Here is a 24,704-nt window from a genome sequence, read left to right on the forward strand (position 1 = left end):
TAGCTGTTGGGCTATGACATCACATACACAGACCAGCTGTGGAGCCGTATAGTTTTGTCCAGGTCAGCTTTCTTGTACATATTTACAACTATATAGGATCCAGTTTCTCTTTTTATGTACAGTACCATCACTGGTAATCACAGTGGACATCACAGGATACATAGACAGGTAAGTACATGGACAGAGACCAACCGGCCATCCCTGCACACCCAGCTCAGGCCCCCAACTGACATTCATGGAACACTCACTCACAGACCCACACAACATTCTCCTGAGCTGTCTATCATGCATATATCAACATTCCAATGGCATGCACTCCTGGCCAGTGACAATACAAGACTTACATCACAACACTTTAATCTGTGTAATTAACAAAAAATGAAATACCCGTAGGTAGTTTATATATTAGTTGCATAATTCTAACAATGTGTATAGTAGAGAACAAGAGGTTGATTCACCTTATACTTCAAAGAAAAAAGTAACACATTTTTTAAACATTGTGTAAACTTCAAAGCATGCCAATCCACTGTTTAGATCCACAAGGAAAATATCTAAATGTAATGATCAGTACAAGCACTAAAAAGGATAAGATACCAATTGTGACCGGGACAAATCATACCTTCCAGAGTCAAAGAAAAAGCAATCTTCTTTGGGCAACTAGAGGGTTGGGAGAAATATAGTGTGCATAAAGGTTAAAACATTTCTTTTAAAAAAAAAGGACCGTAATTAAAGCGTGGCCAAAACTGCTCAAGAGGAGCAGTTTCACTTGGAGGAACTGAATCTGATAACAAAGAACCGAATGTTTCCAGGGATATTATTTACCTGGAATTGAAAAGATAACGTTTTGTATTTTATTTATTTTTATTTATTATTAAATACTATATGGACAAGGCTCAGAGAGCCAAAATAAGTTGCGATCACTGTGGCAAAATAAATGGCCTCCTAAAGTAGTTGCATAAGGCACTGGTGCTCTCCAGAAAGACCTTCTCTGCCTCTTCAATGATGGATAGTGATTAATATGTGTCCTCTTTACATTTGTCCATGATGGATACATGATGGCTAGCGTCAGCCAGAAATGGTCACTATCCATTAGATTGACCAGCTTAAATTTCCCAACCTTAATGAACAAATCTACTAAACAATAGTCCATGATGGAGAAACTTTTTCCTTGTTTGAGCCTTCACATTTTATCTGGGGTGGTTCATCCGTTATCTCCGAAGTTACATTGAGGCTAAAATGAACACTTTATTTTTTATAGACTGCACTAACAAATATCAGGGCTTGGTGTAGAAAGTGACACTTCAAAAACATGATATTGATCCTAATCTATATTGTCTGTTAGGGGAAATGAACATAAAATTATAGACATCTTTACAGTTTGACAGCTATTTGTGCTTCATTTGTTAGGTATACACATGTACAATGTGTGCACTTTCTAAATCCAGACCATGAACTCCTTTCCTATAGATGCTTACCCATAATACAATCACCTCAAATCTATGGATTTAAAAATCTGGTCATCACAGAAGGTTCAGTTCACCCTAGAAATTGAGTGGTCAAATATAGAGCGATCACTCCAAAAATGTGTGTTTAAAGGTACATATTTATTTGATGTTGAACAATAAGATAAACATATTTTTACTTGACACAAAATTATTCTAGTGATTTCTCTCTGAACATCTTAGTATGAAATAGCCATCTTAGACTAATGTTAATCTCCGTAAATTCCCACAAGAGTAGTTATAGCCCCTAAAGTACAACTAAGATAACCAAGCCCAAAGTAACGTATCCAAACTGGTTTTTAGGAGGTATGGTTAAAAAAATCAAATACAGCATTAAGAGGCTCAGTTACAAGAGGGTGTTGTAAGGTTCCGCAAGCAAACACCACATTTTTTACAGGAGAAAATAAGCCAGCTGGCACCAAAATTGGCTCCTTTTTTGGGATCTCAGTGCAAGGTCTTATAAGGATGTGATTCAGAGGGTGAAATAGGTGAGATCTGCATTATTCTCAGTAGAGCAGCAGGATCTGTGCGTTGAACTCGGGATTACAGACCTACTCTACAGGGCAAGTTCTACAAGGGTAGAACAGACTCCATGTGGCAGTAATGCTGGGCTGTAATCCCAGTAGACAGTCATCCTAATTATTAAATTAAGTCTGCAAAGGCACCTTTCGCTTTCTTCTTAGGGTGTTGGCATGCAGAATAAGGAGCATAGTATGAACCTAGGAAGAGTGAATGAGGAAGGGCCAAACTGTGCCGAAGGCAATGGCTAGTGGGCCCCAAGAAACTATAGTATAACAAAACCTTTGAAATTCACTGCAAAGTCCACCGTAACTATGCACCCCCTCTTGCGCAGCATATGATCACAATGATGACGCACAGATGACATCCATGATGGCGTCACTAATTACATCAGTGATGTCAAGAAAACCATTGCAGACTCTCGGCAGGGATCTGCGTTCCTGCCACGAATGGGAGCTGCAGCAATCACTAGTTTTGCGCCTCTCCAGCAAATGGGGTCTTCCTCAGATCAACCTCTTCATGACAGCTGCCAACTGCAAATGTCAGAGGTTTGCCAGCTGATATCACCAGCCGAGGAGCCTGGGGCATGCCTTCTGGTTCCCTTAGAAGTCTCTTCCTGGATGTTTTCCCTCCAAATACAGTGCTACTACATGTGACTAACACACTTGGACGTTGCCACTGCAGGTTGATACTCATTGCACTGCTGTGGCCAAGGCAAATCTGGTACTCAAACCTTCTGTCTGTTCCGGCCATCCAGCAGCCTCCACTATCCAACCATCTCTCCAGAGAAGGGGGTTCATACCTGCACCACGACCCAGCGCTGCTGAACCTCGCAGCCTGGCTCTGCTAGCCTTAGGATTTGGACACTATGCTGCCTTTGGAATGTGAGAAGTTCCTGGCCAGGGCTCCCTCTACATTGGCTTGTTACAGGCACAAATGGAAGCACTTTACAATGTGGTGCCGGGCGCTGAAGATTTCGCCACTGCGTGTGACTGCCCCGCAGCTCCTCCTGTACCTGCTCTCACTGGCCATGGCTGGCCTTGCCCATGCGTCTCAAGTGCCAGCTGGCAGCCATATCCTGGTATACACAGGCTCCAGGCAAGCTCTCCCTGTGGTCGCAAAGGCTCGTTAAGGAGTTCCTCAATGGTCTCTTCAGAATATTCCTGCCAGTAAATGCTCCTGCACCGGCGTGGGAACTGAACGTAGTACTATCTAAACTGATGGGGCATCCATTTGAACCAATTCATCCTGCCCTTTGAAGTTTCTGTCATGGAAAAGCGCCTTCCTGGTGGCGATCACCTCAGCCAGGTGGGAAATGAGGGATACAGGCCCTCTCCTCTTAGCCTCCATATTTTCCAAACCACGCCACTAAGGTGTTTCTGCAAACTCATCCTTCCTTCATGCCACCAGTTCTGTCTGACTTTTATCTCAACGAGCCATTGGTTCTGCCAGTTTTCTTCACAAATCCTTCTCATGCTGAAAGGGCGTTACATTTGGTAGAAGTTGCACGCGCCTTCAAGTTTTATGTGACATACACAAAGGACTTTTGAAAGACTTCAGCTTTTCATCAATTTTGGACCTGTGGGAAATTGGAAGATCCTGTCTAAGGCTTCATCTCTTGGTGGCTCCCCAACTGTATCATGCATTACATCATCTGGCCAACAGACCGCTTCCAGTCTGGCCGAGAGCCCACTCCACCAGCGCCCTTGCAGCAATGATTGAGTTGCTCTCTTGTGTGCCCCTGCTCGACATCTGCAGGGTTACTACGTGGGGGTCTACCCACACCTTCACAAGATTCTACTGTATCAACCGGTATTCCAGGGAGGAGTCCCTGGTCGGCCAAGCAGTGCTATGCAACCTGTTTGAGGTGGGTCTGTTCCAGGGGTAATTGTATTGCTTCTGTGAGCCTTACCACCTCCCGTGGTTGTGTATATGTACTCAGTGTAATCTTTTTCATGAGCATGTGAATCTATGGAAGACCCAATGCTGAAGAAGGTACAAGTTACTTGCCTGTAACTCATGTTCCAGGGGATTGGGTCCTCCGACATATTCCATATCTATGACAGTAATCACCACAGCTGTGCTGCTTCGGAAAATCTTTCTGCGTCCTGCGTCGATGACGTCGATACACCGTCCTCGAGGACCTCCTCCGACGGCCGACGTCACCGGATTTTATAAGTAGGATGCACGACAACTGTAGCCTCAGTTCCGTTTTTTCCACAAACGTGTTCGCTTCGGAGATCTCGGCACGCCTCGACTCTTTGGAGTTTCTGTTCTTTCGGTTCTTCGAACCTATTACGTTTGTGAAGTATTATCGGGATGTCTTCCTCTTCTTCCACCCTGCGTCCGGGTTTCAAGAAGTGTGGGGACTGCGGGTCCAAGATGTCGGTGACGGACTCGCACAACGCCTGCCTCTGGTGCCTCGGGGAGGCCCACGACATGGATGATTGTGTCGACTGCCAGTCGCTTACGTCCAAGGCCTTGCGGGAATGTAAGAAGAAGCTGTCGGTCGGTAAGGTGTTGAAGCCTCGGAAGGTGAGGTCTGCTGGGCTTTCGAGGGACAATTCGAGGGGCGACTCTCGTCATCGTAGTCGTAAGTCTAGGGGGTCTCGGTCCCGGAGTGGGTCCCGCCACTCCTCTGCCTTTTCGAGGCACTCCCGGAAGCGCCATCATCGGTCGCCTTCCCTGTCCTCATTCGAGGACTCTGCCCGATGACGGGTTTCTTATCCCACCAAGCGTTCCTCTCCGGAGGAATGGGCTTCCTTCGGGAAGAAAATGTTGGTGATTCTTGAATCGCAGGTCTCCGGTCCGTCCGCGCCTCCGAGAGGACTCGGCCGTGACCGTACTAGAGACACCGCTCGTACGCCTTCAGGCTCGGGTGGTCGGCATGATTCGTGGGAGAGGTCCCGCTTGGATAAGGGGAATCGTTCTAGTCATGCCCGTTCCAGGTCCCGGTCCTCGACGTGCTCGAGCCCGTGTGCACCTGTGAAGTCTTCGAAGAAGACGTTTATGCCGGTGGCGCCAAGGTCGTCGACGGACTCTCTCACGGCTCCGCCTCCGAGGAAGTCGTCGACGCCATCGGCGCCCAGGGTGTCGGAAGGACACGCTCGGGGCTCTGCCCTCAAGGCCTGTGTTTCACTTGACGCCCTCAACGCCTTTCGAGGCTGTGGTGTCGGCGGTACCCCGTGGCACGGGGGAACGCCCTAGAAAGGCTCTGGCCAAGGCAAAACATGTCTTTCTCCCTTAGTCAATGCCCACTTTCCAGCCTATGGATTATATTTCCAAGGTGGAAGAGGGTTCTGAAGATGGGTTGGTTCCGGACACGGTACCAGATGAGATTCTTTCTGGTCATGGCCAGATTGAGGACCTGCATCAGTCACTGCATGATGCCAGTGGTCTGGACACCTCTCCGGAGGTGGAGTTCTGTAAGCCTGAGCATGGCACCCGTGCCGAGTCATCGTACCGGCGCCTTATGTCGAGGGTCACGGACTACTTGGGGTGGTCGGCGCCCCCAGTTTATTTTGTGCAGGATGACGTGACGGATATCCTCGACCAAGGTCCACCCACTGACCCGGTACTGCCATTCCATATGGCTCTGCAAAGAAGGGTGGCAGCGGCTTGGACTGCTCCGGAGACTCTCCTGGCAGTGGGCAAGTCTTTGCCGTGAAAATACCGTCCAGCCAGTAGTGACCCCTGCTGCTTGACCACGCACCCCACTCCGGAGAGTTTGGTGGTGCAGGCGGCTACGGCCCCAACAAAGCAGGCGTTGTATCCTACCTTCCCTCCTGATAGGGACGACAAGCGTTTTGATGGCTGGGCGAAGAAAGTGTTTTCTTCAGGGGGTATGGCTCTTCAGGCAGCCAACTCCGTATGTGCTTAGTCACGTTTCACGCACACTCTGTGGAACTGTATTTCCTTAGCGGCTGAACATATTCCCGAAGGGGACGAACAGGATGGTTTTCTCGCTATTATTCAGGATCGCAAGGATGCCATGTGTGAGTCCATTCAGTCGGGTTTGGACATGGCAGACTGTGACAGCCAGTCCATGGCGACGAGCACTGTAATACACAGGTTTGCGTGGTTGAGGAAGTCGGGGTTTGCTCCTGATGTGCAAGCCAGGCTCCTCAACATGCCTTTTGATGGTGAACATCTTTTTGGCAGCAAGGCGGATGAGAGCCTTGAGAGGTTGCAGACCTCCAAAGCTGCAGCGAAGTCGTTGGGCGCTGCAGTCCGCCAACCTCCGCCTTTTCGTCCTAGGGGACAGCAATGGAGGGGAGGTTCCTTTCGTTATTACTCAATCTTTAGTAAAGCGAGAGGAGCTGCGAGTCAAAGGGGCAACCGTAGGAGTGCCAGAGGTGGAAAACAAGGTACTTGAGGTGCCAAGGCCGCGCGAGCAGTTGCCTCTTTGCCCTCAGGCAACGCCGCAGCCGCTTCTGCTCAGTCATGAGGCCCATGCTTCGCCGGTTGGGGGAAGGCTGGCGCAACATCTTATAGAATGGTGTGCCATTACTTCAGATGTGTGGGTTCTGGAGATCATAGCCCACGGCTACTGTCTTCCTTTCCGGCAGAGGCCTCACGACAATCCACCAAGGAATCTCTCTTTGAAGAGTCTGGATCCGCTCCTTGCGCAGGAAATTCAATCCCTGCTGGAGAAAGGCGCCATAGAGCTGGTGCCTGTAGCGGAGAGGAACAAAGGATGGTATTCCCCTTATTTTTGATTTCAAAGAAAAACGGGGGATTGAGACCCATCATGGACTTGCACGGTTTGAACAAGCTCATCAGGAAAGACAAGTTCAAGATGGCTACTCTCTCTCAAGTCCTCCAGGCCCTTCAAAGTCAGGACTGGTTGGTGTCTCTGGACCTCAAGGACGCTTATTTTCATGTGCCGATCCATCCCAAGCACAAGAAGTACCTGAGGTTCGCGGTAGGCGACTCTCACTTTCAGTTTTGGGTCCTGCCGTTCGGATTGACCTCTGCCCGAGGGTTTTCACTAAGCTCATGGTGGTAGAGGCAGCGTATCTCAGGAAAGGGGGGATTCACGTCTACCCCTACCTGGACTATTGGTTGATCAGGGCGCGCTCTCCCGAGCAAGTCCTGGATCATCTGTCCTTCACCTGCCATTCCCTTCACAAGCTGGGCTTCTCCCTCAACTTAAAGAAGTCCCACTTGATGCCAACTCAACGGCTCCAGTACATCGGAGCAGTGCTCGACACGTCCCTGGGGCAGTGTTTTCCTCCCCAGGTGAAGGCTCGCCACATTCAGCAGATGGTGCACAAGTTTCAACATGCCCAGAGTCTCCCAGCGTTCGAGTTCTTGAGGTTGCTCGGCCTCATGGCATCCTGCATTCTTCTGGTGCCAGAGGCCAGGTTGCGGATGAGATCTCTGCAATGGGCTCTCAAGCTCCAGTGGTCTCCGTCCTCCGGCAGGATGTCGGACTCCGTTCAGGTGCCGCCCTCGGTCGCCCAGGATCTTCTGTGGTGGGCCAACGAAGGCAATCTGATGAGGGGGGCTCTGTTTTGGCTACCCTGGCCGGAGGTGACAATCGTGACGGACGCATCCCTCACGGGATGGGGAGCTCATGCCAACGAGTGACGGACAACATGATGGCCATGCACTACCTCAACAAAAAGTGTGGGGGGCAGGGTCACTTCCTCTGTGCAGGGAGGCGATGCAGATCTGGTTCTGGACCATCCAGCAGGAAATTTCGATCTTGGCAGTTCATCTGGCTGGATACGAAAACGTGATGGCGGATGCTCTGAGCAGGCAGAGCACGATCTCTCACGAGTGGGAGCTGGCTCAGGAGATTCTCCTGGAGATCTTCGCCCTTTGTGGGACCCCTCAAGTGGATCTCTTCGCCTCCAGTGTCAACCGGAAGTGCGAAAGGTTCTGCTCGCGGGAATTTCCTCCAAGATGAGCCTTAGGAGACGCGTTCGTGGTGGAGTGGTCATTCCCACTGCTGTACGCATTTCCTCCAGTCCCCGTCATCCCACAAGTGCTGCAGAGGTTACGGAGGTTCGGTCCTCATTGCTCCGGCATGGGCCAGGAGGACGTGGTACCCGGACCTTCTTGACTTGTCCATCTGCCCTCCACGTCGTCTTCCCTACCGAGACGATCTGCTCTCACAGGAGGGGGGGGTCAGGTTCTCCATCCTGAGGTCAGATCCCTCAACCTTCACGCTTGGTTTCTGAAAGGTTGAGGTATAAGGATTGGGACCTCCCGCCAGACGGCGGGCAACAAAGTCCCTGTACCGTTGCGGTTGGAGAAAGTTGTGCGACTGGTGCAGGGTTCAGAATGTGGATCCTTTTTCATGTGACATTCCTGTCGTTCTGTCTTTTTTGCTTTCTTTGGCCCACAAGGGCCTGCAAGTGGGTACCGTTAAAGGTTACCTGCCGGCGCTGTCTATATTTAAGCGCTCGTCTGAGGAGTGTTCTTATTTTAAAATCCCTTTAATTTCTCAATTTCTGAAAGGGCTCACTAATGTGTTCCCTCCGTCACCTTTCCAGGTGCCCGGTTGGGATCTGAACCTTGTTCTCAAGTTTCTAATGGGTGCTCCCTTTGAGCCTTTGCATTCTTGTCCTTTGAGACTGTTAACCCTTAAAACTGTGTTTTAGTTGTGGTCACTTCCGCTCGCAGAGTGAGTGAGTTACAGGCACTTTCAGTTAAGCCACCCTTCACTGTGTTTCATAAGGACAGGGTTGTCCTTAAAGTTGTCCTTTCTTTCTTCCGAAGGTGGTGTCAGAATTTCATTTAGGCCAGAAGGTTGTTCTTCCGGCGTTTTATCCTCCTCCACATCCTGGTAAGGAAGAGGAGAAGCTCCATAGGCTGGATCCTAGGAGAGCTTTAAGCTTCTACATTTCACGCATGTCCCGGGTCAGAGTGGACGATCAACTCTTTATTGGTTACGCTGGAAGGCGTTTGGGACAAGCTGTTACTAAGCATACTTTGTCTCGATGGATCATCTTGGCAATTGCCGAATGTTACCGCTTGGCGGGTAAGGACCCTCGGGTAGGCTTACGGGCCCATTCTACCAGGGGTATGGCTGCCTCTACTGCCCTGCAGAGGGGTGTTCCTATTCGTAACATCCGTGATGCAGCCACCTGGGCTTCGGTCCATACTTTTGTACGTCACTACTTCCTCGATTCTATCCGGGGGCAGGATCAGGCCTTTGGCAAGGCAGTCCTTTACTCTGCAATTTGATTGGGCATTCTAAATTTGTATATTCTAAATTCTTTTCCCACCTCCTTACGTTGTTACTGCTTTGGGAGTCTGTCATAGATATGGAATACGTCAGAGGACCCAATCCCCTCGAAGAACAAGTTACTCTTACCTGGTAACGTTCTTTCGATGGGATGGTCCGACAACGTATTCCATATCGCTCCCTCCCTGCCTACCCCGCTACAGGATTTCTTATGCGATTGTAGCTTACGTTTCCGCAAGGCTTTCTGTGGTCATACTGGCAGAAGATTGGTGCCACACATTCTGGGGAAAAAACTACAAATGAGGCTACGGGCGTCATGCGTCCTACTTATAACATCCAGTGACGTCGGCCGTCAGAGGAGGTCCTCGAGGATGGCATATCGACGTCATCAACGCAGGACGCAGACGCCGAAATTTTTTCCGAAGCAGCACAGCTGTGGTTATTACTGTCATAGATATGGAATGTCGTCGGACCATCCCATCGAAAGAACGTTACCAGGTAAGAGAGTAACTTGTTCTTCTTCAGCATGGGTCATTCCCCTCTCTGGCTCTTCTTGGTTCATACTGCCACTTTACGTGCCCTACCAAATCTGGCAATGGCCAAGACGGGTGGAGCTGAGGAGGGCGAGTTTAATGGGCTGTAGGCAGTATGACCCTGAAAAGACACTGATGGTCTATAGAGGATATGAGCCATTTTAGTTGAAAGCTAAACTGGTTTCTTCTTTACTGAAGATTCCCAGCCCGACGGGGGAATATTCATGAATATGTGAATCCTTGCAAGACCCATGCTGGTGAACAAGAGTCACAGGTAGGTAGGTACCACCCTAGCCTGCATCCTGGCCCAGTGTCCACTATACCTTCATAATGTGACCATTGGCTAGTGCTCATGTTTTGTAGCCATGGCCAGTCTCCGACCATGCCACTGGCCCCAATAAGAAAATCAGAATTGACATTTGACATTTTGGAAATAATTAAACATAGGACAGATTTGGAAGAACATGCATTTAGGTCCTTGCTGATGCTCCTTGCGCAAGTTTGGTGCAAACTCATCCAGCACCAGGCTGTAGCCGCGAGCAGATTTTCTTTTTTCCCTTTCAATCCTATCCCGAATTAGAAAATGTTTCCAAATAGCCAGAAATGCCCACTTTAACCCCCTTGCTGGTCCATGGCAATAGCAAGAACTTAAGACAAAAGTCATATCACATCTTTGGCCATGCCCTGGAAAATCTGGCCACGGCCACGGGCAATGCCTGTAACACCAAATTTATATTGGGGCTTTTTTTTTTTTTTTGCACCTACATATTGACCCTTTCCAAAAAATAAAACTCAGGACAGATTTGCAAAGCATTCTTTCGGGTCATTGCCAAAGTATGGTCTAATCTTTTTTGCAATCTTGTGTGCGGCTTTGTCAAATGACACCAGTTATAAGCAATTCAAACATTTCGTGACCCTCCTCTTGACAAAACAGTGCAGCGACATTCAAAGTTGTCAATATATTTGAATTGCAGAATTTCATGCAGTTTTGATGACAATATAAGCCATTCAATAACTGCTTCACCAACCCTACAGTACACACATGTATAGAGGTCCTCGATTATTTGTCAAGTTGGCGTATATTGCAGCAATGCGCGCAGACATTGGAGAAGAAAAAACACCTGATTTTGGACTTTTTCTGGACTTGTCCCATCTCATCCTCAACTCCCCAAAAATTGTTTCATTTGTTTGACATTTGTAATGTGTTTTTAAAAAATGTTTTTACTGTGATGTTCGCGGACTACCGGCACATTTCGTGAATCCAACATGGCGTTGTTACATACGTTTTTAACGCACCTCACATTTTTTATTGACCAATCAGCAGCCACGTATGATGGCCACAAATGTTACGTGGCTCTCTGATTGGCTCAGAGGGACACTGAACCAGGAAGTCAATCGGCAGACCGGACCGGGTTCACTCATTTTGTTTACCTACATTTTGGGCATGTTTAAAAAATCTACTGGACAGATTAACCCCAAAGCACACTTTCGGGATCAGTCTGCTGCGCCTCACGCAAGTTGCGTGCAAATCTGTCCAGCGTTTTGGGCTGTTACCAGAAGCAAAAATGTTTCCATTCGTGTCTGTCTGGATTTCAAACCTTTTGGGACCACCCTATAACTCCCCTCCCCCCCCCACCCCTGTTGACGATATTGCACAAAACTTTGCAAAATACTTGCAAAGTTTCGTAATGATTCATTGAACAGTGCCAAAGTTATAAGCACTAGCGCAGACCCTGTAATATATAACTGTACACAAGTCTTTTAAATTGGTTTTTGAATCTGTAAATTTTCCAGCAGCACAATGCCAAAAATAATTGGAGTGCAGTACCTGTGTCTCTTACTAGATGCTTTGGCACAAACAAGAAGCGATTATCAGCAGTAGAAAGGTCTCGAACATGTCCCAGTAAGTGTTGACCTCTGCCTCCAAATATAGGAACGGCTCACACATATTCCAAACTGCTTTCATGGACCGGAAAGTTCTTTGACTTTATAGATTGAAGAATTTGTAAAGCGAAGTGCTTTTAAAGTAAAGGAGAGTTTTCCTATTATCTGTATTTGCTTTTGATTTCAATTCAAACTTGTCGTTTGCTGCAAGCACCTTTGGTCCCTCAGGATGTTAATTATATTAACTTTTTTAATTGTGTGCGATTTCTAAGTCGTGCGTGGGAACTATTGCATATCTGACATTTTTTCACCTAAAATGTTTCTACACAATTCCTCCTTTCTAATACAAACGAACCGTCTCGTCTTCAAAGGCAGACCTGACCATGAATTTTGGAACTCTGCGCACATAGTTAGGAGGCACAAATCCAGCGTCCTAAGATTCTGAAGATTTCTCCTCATCTCTCCTGACTTCCACCTCTAAACTCCTCCTTCCGGCTGACTTCAACATCCACCTTGATTCTTCAATCACAGCCTCCACTCTCTTCTATGACCTCTGCACCTCTCTCTCCCTCTCTATTCTCCCCTCTGGTCCTGCCCACTCAGCTGGACACTCTCGATGCCTTCATCCATTGTGATCTTTTCTCGGCCCCTCTCTCCACCCTGCTCTCCTGGTCTGACCACTCCCTCCTCTCCTCCCACCTGGGACCTCTCGGGCCTCTGACCAACCTCCCCCATTTCTGCCAGCCTTGTTTGCGGACATCCGTCTGATGAAACGAGTGCGAGTTGCTGCATTCGCTTCCACCTTCCTCTCCCCCCCTTCTCCCACTACCGACTCATCTATTGACTCTGCTCTCAACAATCTCCATCTCACTATCATGTTCGATATTCTTGCCCCTGTTGGGAGGATTCGTCTGATACCTGTCCCCAAGCGTAACACTTGGTACGATTCTGATGTAGCAACCCTGAAACACAAGTGCAGAGCTGCTGAATGGGAGTAGCAGGCCTTCAGCTCATCCTCTGATAAACTGGCCTGTCGCCTTCTCCAAAGGGAATATAGTCTCTCCATTAATTACAAGAAAAAGAGGGCTTGCATCTGGGCCCACGTCTCTGAAACTTCTAACACGGCTGAACTCTTTAAAATCTGCAAGGAACCAGCCAATCCAGCTGCTTTCTCTACTTCCCTTCTTCCCTCCCAGGCCCTCTTCACTACACTGGCCACCCACTTCACTGCTAAAACTAAGGACATTCTGAGTTCTGACCCCTCCCTGCCCCTGCCCATGTCCTCCCATAACCCTCCCTCATCCACTAGCTCCTCCTTCTCTCTTATCACATCGGACAAGGTCACTAGAGATGTCTGCTCTTTGAAGGTCTCTTCTAAACCGGCCCCCCCTGTTCTTACAGAACTATTAAGGACAACATTGGTTCCCTTGCCCTGTAATCGCTGACTTCTGTAATCACTCTCTTGCCACTGAGACTTCCCCCTCTTCCCTCAAGCACTCCATTGTGCCCCCCCTTCCTGAAAAGGCCTTCTGCCCACCCCTCATGGCCAGCTAACTACCGCTCCATCTCTATTACTCCCTTCCTTGGGAGACTTCTGGAGAAGTTGGTCTTCTCCCAACTGACCCAGCATACTGCGCTTGTTGGTTGACCATCAATCTGGATTCCGAGCATCCAGAGGCACGGAAACTGCTCTCCTGAACATCTGTGAAGAATTCTTTGGATCTTTTGACTCCAACTCACCCGCTGTTCTCATTCTACTTGATGTCTCCCCTGCTTTTGACACGGTCAACCACTCCATCCACATAAAGTGGCGCCATGATACCCTTGGTATCTTGCAGCAGGCACTGGACTGGCTGACCTCCTTCTTCACTGACTGCCCCTCTCAGGCTATCCTGGCTTCTTTCTCCTCACCAACCTTTATCTCCACTTGTGGTGTTCCCCAGGGCTCAATCCTTTCTCCTTGGCTCTTTAATATCTATCTCGCCTCTCTTGCTCACCTTAGCTCCACTTTCTCCCCGCTCTCTGTGTTATGCAGATGACACCCAACTCTTCTTCAGACTACCCTCTGCATCTCTTCTGACTTCCTCGGTCATCCCTGATTGTCTGCCCGCCATCCAATCTTGGTGCACTTCCAATGGTCGGTCTCAATGCCAGCAAGACTGAAATTCTTCCTACAGAGACTCCTGTTCCCTCTTTTCTTCCCTCACTCTGGCCACCCTCTATGGGCTTTCCCCCTCTCCTTCCTCTGAATCGAGAAACCTGGGTGTTATCTTCGACTCCTCTTTTTCATTCCTCACATCTTGGACCTTGCCAAGAAGGCCCATTTCCAAATCATCTACCTCCTCAGAGGCATCCTCCCTTTCATCACTTTCCCCCAGATGCTTAATGTCTCCAGACCTCTCGTACTCTCCAGGCTGTAGGATTGTAACAGCCTCTTCTCTCTGTCCCGTCCTGCTAATCCAGAACAGGGCTGTGACGCCCAGGGGCCGTATCTCTCCAGCCCTAATCTCTCCACTGGCTCACGGTTGCTGCAAGTATCAAATTTAATTTGATCTGCATCATCCATAAGGCTGTTTGGGGCCTGGGACCATGCTATCTGCAACTTCCTCTCATCAAATACTCGCCTTTCAGATGCCTCCGATCCTCCGGCTCCAACTCTCTGCTAGTCAAGCGCTTGTCTAAGCAGAGAGTGGCTGGCCGTTCCCTCTCTTAGGCTGGCTCCCTTCCCTGGAGCTGCCTACCCCTTTCTCTGTCTTGAGCCGGATCTCCTCACGTTCTGCAAGCACCTCCACCCCCCCCTGCACTTTCCTTTGTACACCACTGGCCTGTTGTCTCACAGACCTGCACGTATCTTGGCTAGTGACCCCTTTTCCACCATGTGGTCACTGCCTGGCACTTAGCTGTGGCCCTTGCAACAGACTCTCTGGCACTCACCTGCTACCTTTGCAACTGGCTCTCTGGCACTTCTCCCCCTTTGTGGAACCTCTAGCACTTAATCCCATGCCCTGTTCCTTCTCTCTCGCACTCTCTGCACTTGCACTTGGACTGCTTTTGTATTTTGCTCATCACTGTGACCATAGTCCATTGTCCTTCAGTTCCTGTGTTCCCTTCCCCTTGCCCTGTGGGTGCGTTGAAACACAATTTCTTGATGTATAAGCGCCTTACACATGCCCAATAAAATAAACAATAAAGCTGTTGCAAAGCGTCATACTGTACATTCACTGCTAACATGGAGAAACTCCAAGTTCATTGTTAACATATAGTCGGGAGGCGGGGGGAGCAATGCTAGTGTCGCGTACATAAAGGTGAGTTGGCAAAAACCTGTGTGAATGCAGACTTCATTGCACAGGATATCTGCATACTTGCAGTCCGTTGCAATCATGCGAAGTGCGCATATATGAGTACGCTTTTACAAGTTTTTGTTTCTGGGAGTCTTTCCTTTAAAAGTACAAATCAGATTAAGTTGTCTCAGTCCTCAATGGGTCCCAAAACTCTTGGGGACACTGGTTATGTGGTCACAAATCCTGATGTGGCTGATTCTTGGCTCTTGGAGAGTACATGCCTGTTGTCACGTAAGGGTGCTTCGCACTTGTGTAAAGGCCCACAACTGTCACCAGCTGCTGAGCTTTTCACATTTGTGTACGCCTCCCAATCATTAGTTTGGTTTTAAACCTCACTGCAGATCTTCAGAACAGGAGCTTGAGGAGTATGTTAACTTTCTTAGGGTCGTCATTGAAGGTCCATTATTTTTCTTTATCAAAGCACTGTTAGCAGGATCCTTTGCCAATTGCTCTGTCGGCGTGAAAGCGTCCATTCTTGTGCCTAAACATTATCATCCTGAATGGAGACTCAATAGTATGTGCAGCATCAACTTGAACATTCTCAGTTGGGGCAGGTAAGCCACTTGACTGGCTACAAAGCCTACCACCATTTGATCAGATTCCCATTATCCAAGAGTGCTGTACAGCTTTCTCTCCCTGTGTAGATAGAGCTTCTTCATATCAGCAAGCACTGCATTCACATTTGAGCCATGGCAATACATTTGCAACCAGGCCATAATCTGGACTTCTCTATTCTTGAGTCTAAGGAGCAGTGGGGTAAAAGACTTGTATGGTGAAGCGAAAATTGCCACTCATCTCTCTTGAGACGTGAGCAGGCTCAACGAAGGGGGGGGGTCATCCCCCACCCACTATTGCGCACTTTTAGAAGACTTTGAGTTGACTGTTGTGACTTGGAGTTAAGATGGTAGTCACTTCACACACACACCAAAGTTTATGGGTTTTGTTACAATACATACGATTTTCTTAACAGTCTATTAACTAATGTTTTTCACTGAATTTCAAAGTTTTTGTTATGCTATAGTTTCTCCTGGGCCCTGTCATTTTAGCACCAATTTCGCCAGTGGCCCCAGCCTATGCCTGTGGTCGACATCCGGCTGTCTAGTAAGTAATCGGATCCCTTTGGCCATGACTATTCATGTCCTTTGGTCGTGTCCACTGTCCACATTGCAAATAGTTGCCATAAAGAGCAAGAGCATGAGCCACTGACCTTGGTCTGCGGCTGTATAAACTGTCCCTGTTGCACCAAATAGGGCAGGCTTCCAGCGAAAGGCCCATATCCCCCTCACATTTAAATGATCATATCCAACCAGCTATGGGCACTGTACTAATTTTGAAAAGAGTTGTTTTGGGCCCTCACTTAGTTCCCACGTAAATTGACCTGTAAAATAGCCAAAAAATTACCATGTTTTTATCACTAAAGATGCTATGTTAAAGGATATTTTAAGGCCCAGGCTAACGCCACTGGAGTGGTCCCCTTTCGGATCTGAAAAGCAAGAGGGTAGGATAAGTTAGTAGGACTGAGCGGGGAAAAAGTGCAAGAGAGCTATGATGTGCTGTTGGCAGCTTCATTTTGTGTTTATACCGATCGCTGAACGTAGGTGGTATTTTCTTTTTTTTCGGTGTGTAGTCATGTGCTGTTGTGCGAGGCTGTGTGGTTTGTTTCGTTGTTGTGGTGTAGTGAAGGGCATGCGGTTTGTTGTGCAATATAGGTAATGAAAAAAATGGCGTGTTATGGTGGGAATGGAAAAACCGCTTGAGCCTTTCCTATCCCCTCCAACTCTCCATGTGCCCATCCTTCCCCTTCAGGTTCCCCCTTGCGCACATCCACTGTGATTCTCTCATGTTAATCCATTTCTCGCATTGGTTTGTGCGACATATATTTATATAGCGCCTCTTGCAACATTTCCACAGGAATACCAAAGGATTCACCCGTTAAGACAACAATCATCTGTAGCACACTGGTCGCCAAGCTCACCCCTAACCTTCCCACTAAACAGGTGGTACCCTTTCCCACTGGTCACCTCTACCCTAATATGAAACCACTGTACCTCTTTCAAAGATTATTTTGAGCACTTTTGCTTTTGGCTTCCCTTGGGTTTACCGCAGGAATAGTTTGCATGGATTTTAATAAGTGACTTTTCAATTCTGAAAAGCTTCACTGTTGCAGTACACTAGGGGAAGATATATACACCTTTTTTTGGGACCTGGGTGGGGGGGGCAGGGCATACTCCCTTCCCCATCACATTATTTCAAAACTACATCTTCCTTTTGGCCCAAACCGAAGATGAATCTACAGTGCTTTGTGCCCAAGTTGATTCTTATTTGGTGCAAATCCGTCCAGCTAGTCTCACGATACATGTGTTGAGTGAAGCACCTTTTTCTGGATGGGAAAATGAATACCAGCTGGCTAAAAACAGCTTTTTTTTCAATTTCTTAATAACTGTCCAACTGTTTAACAAAGTGTCCGCAAAATGCCCATTCTGGAGGAACCCATGGCAGGATTTCCTAATTCGTTTAGCGATCCGAGTTATTAGCAATAGAATTTGAGAAAAGACCGTGCAAATTAGTTTCACCTTAATTAAGGGCAGCAACCACCTCCATAAGTACAATTCTACAATGAATAGTCAGTATTTTCAGTAGAGAAATTGCTAGGATGTTTACTTGAGCATTGTTGCTTTTTCCTGCAGACAGTACGAACAGTTCTCTGCCTGTAAGCCTGACCTCTAGGCCTTATAGAAACAGTGGCACATAATGAGGGCTCAAGGCACAGAACTGCCTGTTTTGCATCAAGCTCAGGCAATGATACTGTTAGCACCTGGATGCTATAAAGAGCCCCTGCTATGGGTAAAAGAAAAATGCATTTTGACATGAACGACAAGTTACTGACGTGTGGTAACTGTACAATTGTAACCTTTCTCTGTGAAGGGACTCTGGTACTGGTTGGCAGACTGGCGTGGGTACTTGAGAGGATGGGGCTAATGGAGTAGGCTCACAGACATAATCCTGAGGCCAGTGTGGGGAGGCAGGGGTATGGCTAGCAGATTCTTGGAGCAGACATTAAATTCCTGTGAGCCAACAGGAACATTATTATTGGGGTATTTTCTAGCGCCAACATAACTTCGGGAATCAACTGAGCACTTTACAAGTCATATGGGAATGTACACAGTGAGGGAAGCAGAGATACAAAGGCCATACAGAGGATTTTTGCCAGGAAGGCCTTTATCCTTATTGAATCAGAGGAATTCTAAATTCCATCCTCTGTACTAGATGGTGAAACTAGGCATTTATTTTCAACCTCCATCTTCTTTTCATTGCAATGTGAGATTTATCTGGACTTTGTGAATCGCAAAATGCAAATCCTGTTTGTGTCAAGAGTTTGTGTTTGTGTATCCTAAAAATATTATCAGAAGTCAATCGGATTCAATTGATGCCTCTTATTGAGCCACTCCCAAGGGTTTTATATCGACAACTCAACCTGAGATGGGAGACCTATGGTAAATATTTGTTCTCTGGCTTTGAAAATGAGACTAAACAGCAAAGGTAGTTTCACTCCAAAGCCATCATACTCGTACGTCCCGTTCCCTATCCTCCATCCTTGTGGGTGGCAGGGTGGAAGAAATAGTACCAGAACCTTTGACAGCGAAAAATTGAGCTTCTCCTTTAAATTTAATATAGCACATGGGGGCGTGGCCCCGCCCTGCCTTCCGGGGCTTCACCTCCGTCCTTTAGTCTGCATGGACGGTGTCGGACCTGGCAGCCAACACAAAGACTTTTTTAGCTTTCGCTTGCTCCCAGTTTGTTTTTTCAATTCTTATTTCACTTCCCTTCAGTGCCTCAACTCCCACGGCACATGTCAGCCACAGGCGGATTCACAAGATGTGCCTCATGCAACCGCTCATTCCCGGCCTTGGACCCCCATGCACCGTCTTGAGTGTTTGGGGCCCGTCAACCGCTGGGAATCGTGTTCAGCCTGCGGTGCTCTGGGTCACATTGAAGAATCAGTTGTTTCCATCTTAAGGAATTTGTCTTCAGGTTCTGAGGGCTTCCAGACTACCTGAGCTCGCTCCGAGATCGTGATTCAGGGCGTTACGACTACCTGCCATTCCTCTGAGGGCTCAGCGCCTACCAAAGTGATCTGAGGTCAAAGCCTCTGCTTCGAGTGTAAGACCCAAGCTGTATCCTCTCATCTGAGGTCTCTCTTGGCTCAGGGCCTTCGAGCCCTCCCGTCCAGGGTGTAGCGAAAGACTTCAAAATGGAGCAGCAGGTGGCGGATCATGTCAGGCAGGCGGCCATCTTGGATCAAGCTTAGGGCCTGCCAGTGCTTTGACCCATCGAATGGCCTTTGCAGGATGATTCCAGCCCCCTTCCCTCTGGAAGCAGCAGCAGATTCTACGGCTCAGGCTTTTGATCCCCTCATGGATACATCTACCCATCCCAGCCATATGGCTATTCTGACCAGGCGCCTCAACGCTTTGATCAGGAACAGAGGCCCAGCGCCTCGAAGGGTCGTGCCCGTAGGGACCTGACGGCTTGTGAGAACCGCTTCTTCAAGTGCTTCCTCCTCACCATGCGCTCCCCTCAGATGAAGGGGCTCCTGAAGGACATTATGAAAGAGGTCACAGGATTCGGGCATGCTAGCAGAGGTCTTGGGGAAACGCACCATGATACGGTGTGGCATCCCCCTCCAGAATGATGTCCTGCAGGTGGTGCGAAAGGTCTGGGAGAAGCCAAGGGCCAACACCCAGATGAACAAGAAGTTGGACAACAGGTTTAGGCTGACAGACCGGGAGCAAATCTTCCATGCCTCCCACCCGCAGCCCCATTCCTCTGTTGTGGCTGCGGCCTTCTTGTTTTCTAAACCATAGTGTTGGTGGTCTTCCTCCAGTTGCTTCTCCAAGGAAGACCAAGTCCTTGCGTCCTTAGTGGGGTAGAGGGATTCTGTTACTCGATCTCAAGACTGCTTCTGCGGCAGGTCAACGCAGAGGCACTCTTGGTTGTGGCTAACCAGAAGCTTTGTCAGGAGCTAAGGGAATTTCTGCCCAACCTCCCTTTTGGACAAGCAAGTCTCCTTCAATGCTGGTCTGGAATATGCCCAGGCCATTGTGCAGGACCTCATGTAGTCTTCGGTCTCCCACATCGCAGCCAGCAGAGGGCTGTGCCCTGGGGTCAAGATGAGGACGGCTGTATGCATTTCATTCGTCGACAGATGATGAGTTGCCACCGCCAAGTCCTTGGCCATCCTGACAAAACCAGGTCAGAAATCCTTCTGTCAGTGGCAGGGCAGGACTCTGTTCAAGTCCTGCACTTTCTACAGCTTCAAGGGGTTCTGAGACCGCGGTACATAGAGACCTGGTGGGTAGCCCAGTGACAACAGGAGGAAGCAGGAGAGGACGTTGGCTGGTTGTCCCGCTGCCCCCCTCTAATGCCAAGAAGCAGATACGTCGAGGTCAGAGAATACAGCTTGCCTGAAGGGGGCCATTTGGCTGTGTTCCAGGACACCTGGAAGCGTTTTTTCATCAACCCGTGGCTCCTATCCGTAGTCTCTACAGGCTTCAGTCTTCCTCTTCCTTTGCCTCCACCATCATCTCCTCCTCTTCGTCAGATCGGGTCCCTGGCTCTTTAAAGGGAGGTCCTTTCGTTCTTGGAGATGCAGGCAATGGAGCCGGTTCGTCTTGTGAACAGGGGCTCCAGTTTACTATTCTAGCATTTTTGTGCTACCCATGAACAACTAGGCTGGCCCGAGGGTAGTCCTGGACCTGTCATTTCTAAATCGGTCTTTACTGTTGGAATGGTACACTCCTGCCAGAGATTGGCAGATCTCCTCCATCAGCTGGAGTTCTCCCTCAGAGGAATTCACAGTTGTGCCCCTCTCAGGAACTGGTCTTCCTAAGGGTGCGTTAGAACACTACAGTTCAGCAGGTGTTTCCTACGTCCGAGAGGCTTCTGTCCCCCTGCAAGGCAGTGGGGCACTTTCTGGTCAACACGACCATGTCAGCATGGTGATTCCAGGACATTCTGGGCCTGTTGGCCTCCTGCATGCTTACTGTACAGCACTCACCTCAAGATGAGAAGCCTCCAGCTCCACCTGGCGGCCAATTGGGATCAGGAGACGGGGCCTCAGTCAGACAGGATACCAATACCACTGTTCCTACTGCCCGATCTTTGCTGGTGGCTGATTGGATGGCAATGTTTAAGTGGCAGCCCCCTTCACCTGACCAGAGCCTACCCTGGTGGTAACGACTGACTCCTCTTTCGGGCTGGGGTGCTACTCTGGAGGGCTACACGATTCATGAAGTATGGTCCAGGACCGAAGCCCTCCTGTATATCAATCTGCTTGAGCTCAAGGCAGTGGGCCTGGCCCTCAAAGCGTTTTTGCTCCTCATAAGGGAAATGTCGTTTCAGTTCAGGACGGACAATTGTAGTACAATGTTTTACCTGAGCAAGCAAGGTGGCACCTGTTCTCCCCTCCTCTGCATGGTGGTATTAATCTGGGAATGGGCCCAGGCAGGGAGTTTGGGTTTCAGCCGTCCACCTCCCCGGGGACAGCAATGCAGAAGCGGACCAGCTGATCCGCCTGGGGTTCAACACCTACGAGTGGGAATTGCACACTGACTCCTTGTTGCTCCTATTACAGCATTGGGGGTTCGTAGACCTGTATTTGTTAGTGTCCCCCTGTATTCCAAGCACCCCAGTTTGCTTCACGGACAGGACTGGGTCGTGGGTTCTTGGGTACGCCTTCCAGATCTGTTGGCATAGCCGCATTTGTTCTGCATTCCCATCAACTCCTCTGCTCCAACAGACCCTCTGCAAGTTTTGGGTTTTGGTGGGTTGCAGCCTCATCCTGATGGCCCCCCACTAGCCTTAGAGACCCTGGTTTTCGGATCTGCTGCAGTTGTGCTTCCAGGGTTCCGTCCACCTTCCGATCTCCATCAGGGGATTCCTGACACAGCAGGCAGGGCAGTGGAACATCCTGGCCCAGCTGGCAATGGTGGCCTGGTTCTTGACCAGCTGAGGCTTCAGCATGCTCTATTTTCAGATGATAACTGGGACATAATTCAGCAGGCCAGGAGACCCTCGACTCTATCCCAGTATAAGAGTAAATGCACTAGGTTCTGCCATTAGGCTCATGACAGTGGTCTGGATCCTGTCACCTATCCTCTGGATGACGTACTAGCTTTTTCAGCACACCTGGCTTCTTCTGGAGAATTCTCCTGAGCATGTGTTTTCTGCGGCTAATCCGGTGTTCAGGCCCACCTTAAGGGGTTGTCAAGCTTTTTCCGCCAGTACATAGGCCGTGCCCAATCTGGGACCTCAATGTGGTTCTTGCAGCTTTGCAGTGCAAGCCTTTCGAGCCAATGGCCTCTGTGGACATCCGCTTGATGACACTAAATACAGTTTTACTGGTTAGTGAGGTGCAGGTGCTATCCTCGTGCAAGCCCTTCACCATGCTTCACAATGACAAGGTCATTTTGCGCACTGTCCAAACTTCTTACCCAAGGTGGTCTCTACATTTGATCTAAATCAAGAGATCTGCCTGCCAGTGTTTTTCCCGAACCCACAGTCAGGGGCAGAGGGGGCCCTGCAATCTTTGTACATCAAGAGGGTCCTCAAGTTTTCTCTCTTGGAAGAAATCCTTCAGGAAGTCTGAGGCATTGTTTGTGACTTCTGGAAGGTCCGCCTCGGCTCTCAGGCTTCCAAGGCTTCCAACGCCTGTTGGATGGTTCAGGCCATCTCCGAGGCGAACACGGCCATTGGCAAACCTGTTCCTGAGGGGATACCTGCAGTGAGAGCCAAGGCAACGCACACTGCATTTCAGAGACATGCTTCTTGGGATGTCATCAGCAAGGCGGCTACTTGGGCCACTCCGTCGGCCATTTGTAAGCACTGCTCGGTGGACATCCTCTCTAGGCGCGATGCAGAGTTTGGTCAGGTGTTTTGGAAGAACCGTTTTGCTTCGTCCTAAATATGTGGCAGGTTATCACAGCTCCACCCTATGTTCTTGTTCAGTGGAATCCCCCACAAGGATGGAGGAAAGGGGCAGGATACATGAGTAATTAAAGTTACTCACCATAGTGACTAGAGTACTCATAGTGCATAGTCCCCTTTCCTCCATACATCCCACTGCCTTCCCCCTCTAGTATGCCAATGGCTAATATGTGCTAAGAGTAGCCAGGTATCTAAGCGTCCAATGAGTTGAAAGGGGACTGAGGTGAGGTGCCAGTGGGTGGAGCCTCGGTGGGGCTTTCCAATGCCATAGGCCGTGCCCCATGCACTATACTAAATTTAAAGGGGAAGCTCAATTTTTCACTGCCAAAGGTTCCGGTACTGTCCCCATGTTGGGGGGTCGCCCACAAGGATGAAGGAAAGGGGACTATGGACTGAGTAATCTAGTCATCACGGTGAGTAACTATAATTTCTGATACATGTTTTTGCAAACGAAAGTGAACAGTAGATACCAGTTAGTGTTACTAACTTGAATAATCCCTTTCTTGCAAACATTCCTTCACTTTTTCTCTACCTTTACAATATTATGTACTAACCTGTATTTTATCCTTCTTTCACAAAAAATGCTTGCACTAAAAAGGACACAAACGTAAAAAGCATAAATATTTTAAGAAACCCTTTAAGAGCCAGGACTGTAAAAAAGGTGGGTATATGTTGGACCTCTACCTTAACTGTTGTGCTTATTGTAGCATGCCAATGTGTTTGTCTAGCCCATGTGGAAGTGGCACGCCCAGATGTTTGCAGTTTGTGATAACCAGCTTCTTTCTCCTCAGCTTCCATATGTGCCAATGCTTCTCTAAAATTTGATTTGAAATAGGTTGTACTGAACTGCTCCATTGTGGTAAGCTATAGTATTCCCAAACAATGAATTAGGTTAAAAATAGATTGTAACGGAATGATTGTTAAAGAGTATGTATTCATTATCTAAAACATTTGTATGGCACCAACGCTTGGTTTCTGACATCGGTTTTACTTATAAATATTGGGTCACAAGTGAACAAGTCGTTGTTACTCGTTCACGTCCTTGAAATATTTGAAGGATAGTTGCTGTGAATTAGCTAAATTAAACAAGACAGCAATTGTTAAGGTCAAGTGACTGGTGCAGGGAAAAGCTCTGCAGCAGTTGACCAACAGCATGCAACAACATTAAAAAAGGGAAACTTGTACTTACGAAATGAACGATTGCTAGCAAATTAGGCAGACCTTTTTAATGTTGCAGACCACTCTTGTAAAATCTATGTTTCTAATCAATTGTGACATTGTACGTAGTCCTCATCTTTGATATTAGTCTGCTTGCAGCTTGCTTCTGAATTTCTTTTTTTCATAGGGTCGAGCATCGAGTCTTGATCCTCGATGGCCTCCGTAGTGTCTCTTGTGACGTTGACGCTGGTATGTGAAGCACACGTGCTGACCGTTACTGCAGTTCTGTTTTTCCACATTACTTCGAGCTTCGGAGCTACTCGCCTAATCGAAATTTTTATTGCGTTTATTCTTCAAGTAAATTCAGTATTTTTCAAATATATCCTCGGCACCTAAGACCGGTTTCAAAGGTTGCACAGACTGTGGGGCAAAAATGTCCATCACAGACCCTCATGCATCTGTTTGGTGGGACGACTGCGGCTCATGTCAATTTATGACGGTCAAGGTCTTGTGGGAAAGGAAGAGGACATTGGATGCAGGTAAGTCCTCCCAAATTCCCAGCCAAAAGAAAGTCAGCCTTCGA

The 24,704-nt window shown here is 48.3% G+C and overlaps 1 protein-coding gene across 4 annotated transcripts in view; it reads left to right on the forward strand.

Moving 5' to 3' along the window:
- The window catches only part of VPS13C (vacuolar protein sorting 13 homolog C), a 5,236,720-nt gene that overhangs the window by 361,181 nt on the left and 4,850,835 nt on the right, over nucleotides 1–24,704 (forward strand). For 3 of the 4 annotated variants that reach the window (XM_069624493.1, XM_069624490.1, XM_069624491.1), the window contains one exon: nucleotides 23,562–23,624. The exons of the other annotated variant lie outside the window; for it this stretch is intronic. In XM_069624493.1, the coding sequence (XP_069480594.1) occupies nucleotides 23,562–23,624 (63 nt within the window). The remainder of the gene's footprint in view (nucleotides 1–23,561; nucleotides 23,625–24,704) is intronic. 4 annotated transcript variants of the gene reach the window in all.

Source organism: Ambystoma mexicanum, chromosome 11 (genome assembly GCF_040938575.1).
Source record: "Ambystoma mexicanum isolate Mex_15411 chromosome 11, UKY_AmexF1_1, whole genome shotgun sequence".
NCBI classification, from domain to species: domain Eukaryota; kingdom Metazoa; phylum Chordata; class Amphibia; order Caudata; family Ambystomatidae; genus Ambystoma; species Ambystoma mexicanum.